General features: G+C 46.3%; 1 protein-coding gene across 1 annotated transcript in view; it reads right to left on the bottom strand.

The window, feature by feature from the left end:
- Positions 1 to 939: 939 nt before the first annotated feature.
- ALK (ALK receptor tyrosine kinase) overlaps positions 940 to 6965 on the bottom strand; it is a gene marked incomplete in the record, with an annotated part of 645074 nt that continues 639048 nt past the window's right edge. The window contains 1 exon segment of the mRNA XM_073628762.1: positions 940 to 2977. Within this exon segment, the coding sequence (XP_073484863.1) occupies positions 2294 to 2977 (684 nt within the window).

Here is a 6965-nt window from a genome sequence, read left to right as displayed (position 1 = left end):
CAGTCCCAACAGTGAAGAATGGTGGTGGCAGCATCATGCTGTGGGGGTGTTTTTAGCTGCAGGGACAGGACGACTGGTTGCAATTGAGAGAAAGATGAATGCGGCCAAGTACAGGGATATCCTGGACGAAAACCTTCTCCAGAGTGCTCAGGACCTCAGACTGGGCCGAAGGTTTACCTTCCAACAAGACAATGACCCTAAGCACACAGCTAAAATAACGAAGGAGTGGCTTCACAACAACTCTGTGACTGTTCTTGAATGGCCCAGCCAGAGCCCTGACTTAAACCCAATTGAGCATCTCTGGAGAGACCTAAAAATGGCCGTCCACCAACGTTTACCATCCAACCTGACAGAACTGGAGAGGATCTGCAAGGAGGAATGGCAGAGGATCCCCAAATCCAGGTGTGAAAAACTTGTTGCATCTTTCCCAAAAAGACTCATCAAAAGGGGCTTCTACTAAATACTGAGCAAAGGGTCTGAATACTTAGGACCATGTGATATTTCAGTTTTTCTTTTTTAATAAATCTGCAAAAATGTCAACAATTCTGTGTTTTTCTGTCAATATGGGGTGCTGTGTGTACAATATGGGGTGCTGTGTGTACAATATGGGGTGCTGTGTGTACAATATGGGGTGCTGTGTGTACATTAATGAGGAAAAAAATAAACTTAAATGATTTTAGCAAATGGCTGCAATATAACAAAGAGTGAAAAATTTAAGAGGGTCTGAATACTTTCAAAATGAGAATGAAATTGAATCACATGTGCATCATGGCAGTTGAAGACTAAACAGAGGCGAAGATGGCAGCTTCCTTGGCTGAAAACAAAGTTCTGAAAATGAAATTGACAGAAAGTCAGTATGACCCTTAATGGCCTTCCATAAAAACCACCAATAGGAAGTATGTAGGTGGGGTGCAGCAGCAATAACACACACAGTCCAAGTGGGATGTAAAGAACTTGTATTGAAGTAATGCAAAGACAGTTTACAATAAAACCCGGTGGGAAGACAGCCCAACCGGGAACACTCACGGGTCCCAACTGCGTGTAGAGGGCAGGTTTCAGCACCTGTTAGGAGGGGGCAGAATGCGGCCTGGCCGTCTCCTGCCCAAGCGGGAAGAAGTCCAGAGAAGTTGCAAAACCTATGCTTCCCCCTCCTCGTTTGCAACCTTTCCCTATCGCAAGTTCTGTCCACTGACGGATAGTTGACCTGCCCCTACTGTACCCACTCACAAATACGTGCCAAGCCTGACAAGCCAGGGCTTTAAATAAGCACTGTCTGACCCAAGATGGCTGCTACAGTCACATGGGGTGGCAGCATCTGATTGGATATCTTGTCCAGTAACCCAGGAAACCATAGAGGAGATATGTTCCTCTTGACTTCCCCTTCAACTGCAATGCTGCTGCGGACGAGCGCCACCTGCAGTGGAGAAAGCAGGCTGCACCCGCCTACAAAGTATTTGGAATTTTCTAACAGGGATATATAAAACTGACTTTTTATTTAAGCAATCTTTGTTTTACATGCAAAGAATTTCAGTTCTTATAAAAAAATACCCGAGTAGAGGCTCTACGTGCAAGTCTGCTACCCAGCATTGTAGATGTGTTTGACTGGCTCACACCTTGTTGGCATCTTTGGCACTGGCACTATTTAGCACTGGATTAAAGTGGTTCTGAAGGGAAACTTTTTGGACCAAAATGCATTCCCTGCATTAAGGTAAAAAAATGTCCCAGTCTGTCAATCCTCACTTAGTCCAGCGCTGTGCCCATCTGCAGTGGCTCTCTTCTCTCTCTATCAAGACCAACAGGCAGCAGTGGCAGTCATTGGCCCCTGCTGCTGTCAATCAGATCCTGGGGTGGGGCTGAGCCATGTGTGTGTGTCTATGGATGCACACAGCAGAGCTTGGGAGCGCACCCACACGTGTGCCCAGATAGGAAGCAGATTCTTATGGTGGCACATAAAGAACTGGAGGAGCCTATAGAGTCGGCAGGGGACCCCGGAAGAGGGGGATCAGGGCCACTCTGTGCAATACCGTTGCACTTACCAGGTAAGTATAAACCTGTTTATTATTTTAATTAAAAAAAAAAAGAAAAAGCCTTGACAACTTATTTCAAGAGAATTCTTGTCCCAGTTACATCAAGTCAAGAATAACCAACCACCACCACCTTGGCCTGTAGAGCGGATCCAGCTTCTAAAGGTTCAGAATTAAATGTTTGGCACAACTTGAAAAATATTTATTGGTATATTTTCTACCGGTATGGTGATCCTGCCAGTCCTCCCTATTGTCCATGGCTATGGGACTTAGACAGTCTCCTGGGTTATATTACTCTTGCTCCGAGGAATAACGTCTTTGTGTTTTGTGGGACACAATGGTGCCACTGGTGTCTCTACAGGCAGGCCTTGTTGCTGATAGCCATAGTTGACTTTGCCGCAAGGAAAGTGGCGAAACCTAAACAGAGGCACCTCCTGAACGTTTGAAGTCAGTGTGGATGGCTGTAGTAATACAGAGGAGCCTGGGAGTCTACTGGCCGTTACCCTGGGGGCAGCAGGGCAGCCCCCCTCAATAACTGTGTTCTTGTTCTCAGGGACTGGTTTCTCGGAAGGAGAAATGGTTTTGTCCACCGTTTTCCCAGTAAACCACGAGCCATATGTTGGATTCCAAAGATTTTTAAATTTGTTTCTGTTGTGAAGCTCATTTGACGGGTTAGCTTGAGCGAAGACCAAGTTGCCGTGTCCACCTTCCGAGACCGGCCTGGGTTCTGCCTGTCCTTTCGGTTCAGCATGAACCTTGTTTTGGACTTTTCTAGCAGGTGGAATGGGAGGTGGGGAACGATGCTTGCATTTGTCTTCTTTCCCTGATTTTTCAGGGGTCACCAGGAGTGGCGGGATCACATCGGGGTCTTCTGGTCTAGTTGGAACCTTTTCTTCTTCCTCCACCAAAGGTCCGTATTCCACAGGAAGGGGCATGTTTATAACATCGGGGTCCTGCAGAAAATAAACCAAATAATAGCGGTGAACAAATCAACATTTGATCGTTTTAGGCACAGGGAGGTTTTAAAATTGCGCTTGAACCCTACTTCTTGACTGTCTGTTGTGGGCAAATGTTTCCCAAGCCTCAACGCGATACCCTGTAGAATGACATAATCTTATTCTGGCTACATGTCCTTGTGGACCTTCTCTTTCCCTAAGAGGCGCGGATATGGGGGTCCACGTGACAGAGTTTTGCTCTGCTTCGCCTAGTTTAGACTGCCCCCCCTCACCTCTTTTCCTTTCTTCTCTGGCATCCTCCCGTGGAGCTCTCAGAGGGGCATTCAACCCAGAGCAATCAATGGGCCTCCCTTCACCCCCTTCCCCCTATTCCTACCCTCCCCCAATTAACTCCCCCCCTTTTTTGTTTTTTCATTTATTATATATCCTTCTGTCTTCTAATTTCATTTCTTTCTATGCTTAGTTGTTCCTATTTGCATGAACTCGCAGTGAAGGTAGATAGGCTTATTATACTCTGACCCCTGTGGTAGCTGGTACCACGTCCCTGGAGATCCTATCAGGTCCTCCCATCTCTTTTTTTTTTTTAGGAATGAGGATCCAGATGTACTAATCCCATGCAGCTGATCTGTCATAACCAGGTACTCTTTGTCCCCCTATGACTGGTAGGGTTCCTTATCTACCCTGTGACTCTTTGGGGTTTATTTACTAAAGCTGGAGAGTGCAAAATCAGGCTCACTTCTGCACAGACACCAATCAGCTTCCAGGCTTTATTGCCAAAGCTTAACCGCTTGCCGACCAGCCGCCGTCTTTTTACTGCGGCAGGTCGGCACGATCCCGCGAGCCGTCCTAGCTGTACGTCAGCTCGTGGGATCGGGACAGCAGGCGCGAGCCCACGCCCGCTGCACTGCGGAGGTACCAATGCTCGTGGCTTGGCGGTCGCGATGACCGTTGGCCACGCGCGATCGTGGGCACAAGAGGCAGAACACGAAAGTGTGTTCTGCTCTGAGAGGAATGACAGATCGTGAGTTCCTAATAGCTAGGAACCACGATTCGTTATTTCCTCTAGTCAGTCCCCTCCCCCCACAGTTAGAAACACGTAGCAGGGAACACAGTTAACCCCTTGATCGCCCCCCCCCCCCCCCCCTAGTGTCAACCCCTTCCCCGCCAGTGACATTTTTACAGTAATCGATGCATTTTTATAGCACTGATCGCTGTATAAATGACAATGGTCCCAAAAAATGTGTCAAAAGTGTCCGATGTGTTGGCATTAATGTCGCAGTCCCGATAAAAATTGCAGATTGCCGCCATTACTAGTAAAAAAAAAAAAATAATAATAAAAGTGCCATAAAACTATCCCCTATTTTGTAGAGGCTATAACTTTTGCACAAACCAATCAATGTATGCTTATTGCGATTTTTTTTACCAAAAATATGTAGAAGAATACATATCGGCCTAAACTGAGGAAAAATGTGCTTTTTAAAAAAAAAAAATGGGGATTTTTATTCTAGGAAAAAGTACAAAATATTGTGTTTTTTTCAAAATTGTCGCTCTTTTTTTGTTTATAGTGCAACAAATAAAAACCACAGAGGTGATCAAATACCACCAAAAGAAAGTTCTATTTAAGCGAAAAAAAGGACATCAATTTTGTTTGGGTGCAACGTCGCACGACCGCGCAATTGTCAGTTAAAGCGTCGGAGTGCCGAATCGCAAAAAATGGCCCCGGTCATTCAGCAGCCAAATCTTCCGGGGCTGAAGTGGTTAAAGTGCTTGTAAAGTCTTGTTTTTTTTTTTTAATAACAAACATGTTATACTTCCCTCCTCTGTGCAGTTGGTTTTGCACAGAGCAGCCCCGGTCCTCCTCTTCTCGGGTCCCTCTTTGCTGCTCCAGGCCCCTCCCTCCTATCGGGTGCCCCCCCCCAGTCAGCAACTTCCTATGTGGGCACCTGAGCCGAGTCACAGCTCCCTGTGTCCATTCACCCGGCCCACTCTCTCCCCTGATTGGCTGACTGATTTTGATTGACAGCCACGGGAGCCAATGGTGCCACTGCTGTGTCTCAGCCAATCAGGAGGCGTGTCCCAGATGACTTAGACAGTCATGGACATCGCTGGAGAGAGAGGGGGCTCAGGTAAGTAATTAGGGGGTGCTGGGGAGGGCTGCTACACACAGAAGGTTTTTTATCTTATGCATTAAAGAGGGAGTCCACCTAAAAAAAAAAATATTAAAAGCCAGCAGCTACAAATACTGCAGCTGCTGACTTTTAATAAATGGACACTTACCTGTCCCAGGGTCCAGCGATGTCGGCAGTCGAAGCCGATCGATCGCTCGGGTCTCGGCAGCTGCCACCGCCATCCATCCTCAGTGAGGGAATCAGGAAGTGAAGCGTTGCGGCTTCACTTCCCGGTTCCCTACTGCGCACGCGCGAGTTGCGCTGCGTGTCCTAACTGGTCCCCGCTATCTCCTAGGACCTGTGTGTTTCCCAGGAGACAGCGGGGGGTGGGGGAAAGGGGCGTGACTCCCGCGGGAGTCTATTCCCGGAAATGGGTGCAAATACCTGTATTAGACAGGTATCTGCACCCCCCTCCCCCCTGAAAGGTGCCAATTGTGGCATCGGAGGAGGGGAGGAATCAGATGAGCGGAAGTTCCACTTTTGGGTGGAAATCCGCTTTAAGTAAAAAAAAAAAAAATCTTCTGCCTTTACAACTCCTTTAATTGAACAAGCTGAGGTTAGAAGCTGATTGGTTTCTGTGCAGAAGTGAGCCTGATTTTTCACTCTCCAGATTTAGTAAATAAACCTCTTTTTGTCTACAAAGGATTTCTGTGGACTTTCTGCACATATTGTACACTGGAAATGTTCTTGTTCTTTAATAAAATGTTTTTGGAAGAAAAATTAAAAAAAACTGTGTTTCATGTGGCTGGCCCATATCAACCACCATTTTAAAAAGACTTCTACAATTCCCAGCTTAAGTTACCAACCAAAATCAACCAAAGTGGGTGCGCTGTCCCTTTAAATACAAAGTGCTAAGTACTCAATACTTCGTCCAATCAAAAATAATTACATAAAAAATTAAACAATTCATATATACTGTACAAATTTCATTAAAAATCATGTGCAAATGAAGACAAATTATTATAAAGCCCAATCCAAATAAAAAGTATCATTAAAAGTATCAGTAAAATAAAAAATAAATTAATTCCCAGTGATAAAATGATTGTGTGCAATTCTTCAATTCTACAGCTTGTGCTTCAAATACACTCGCCCAGTGTGACCCCACCCCCAACACTCACTTCTTACCAGTGCCATCTTAATTCCATTATGTGCCCCTGGGCAAAGTAATGCACTGGGGCCCCTAGCAGCCCTAAATCAGGTGTCCCCATCACAGTGCCTATATACTTTACGTCAGGATGCCCCCATTGCAGTGTCCCCATACATCAGGTTTCCCCATCACAGTGTCCCTTTTTACCAGGTTCCTCTATCACAGTGCCTATATACATCAGGTTCCCTATCACAGTGTCCCCATACATATGATATCCCTATCACAGTGTCCTCATACATCAGGTTCCCCCATCACATTGTCCCTAAACATCAGGTTCCCCCATCACAGTGTCCATAAACATTAGGTTCCCCCATCACAGTGTCTCCATTTATCAGGTTCCCCCATCAGTGTGTCCCTAAACATCAGGTTCTTCATCACAGTGCCCATTAACATCAGGTGTCTCCATCACAGTGTTTCCATATATCAAGTGTCCCCATACATCAGGTTCCCACATCAGTGTGTCCCTAAACATCAGGTCCCCCCATCAGTGTGTCCCTAAACATCAGGTCCCCCCATCAGTGTGTCCCTAAACATCAGGTTCCCACATCAGTGTGTCCCTAAACATCAGGTCCCCCCATCAGTGTGTCCCTAAACATCAGGTTCCCACATCAGTGTGTCCCTAAACATCAGGTCCCCCCATCAGTGTGTCCCTAAACATCAGGTTCCCCCA

This window comes from Aquarana catesbeiana, linkage group LG04 (genome assembly GCF_042186555.1).
Source record: "Aquarana catesbeiana isolate 2022-GZ linkage group LG04, ASM4218655v1, whole genome shotgun sequence".
NCBI classification, from domain to species: Eukaryota; Metazoa; Chordata; class Amphibia; order Anura; family Ranidae; genus Aquarana; species Aquarana catesbeiana.
Note: the sequence above shows the minus strand (reverse complement) of the source record. Positions and strands in the feature narration are given on the sequence as shown.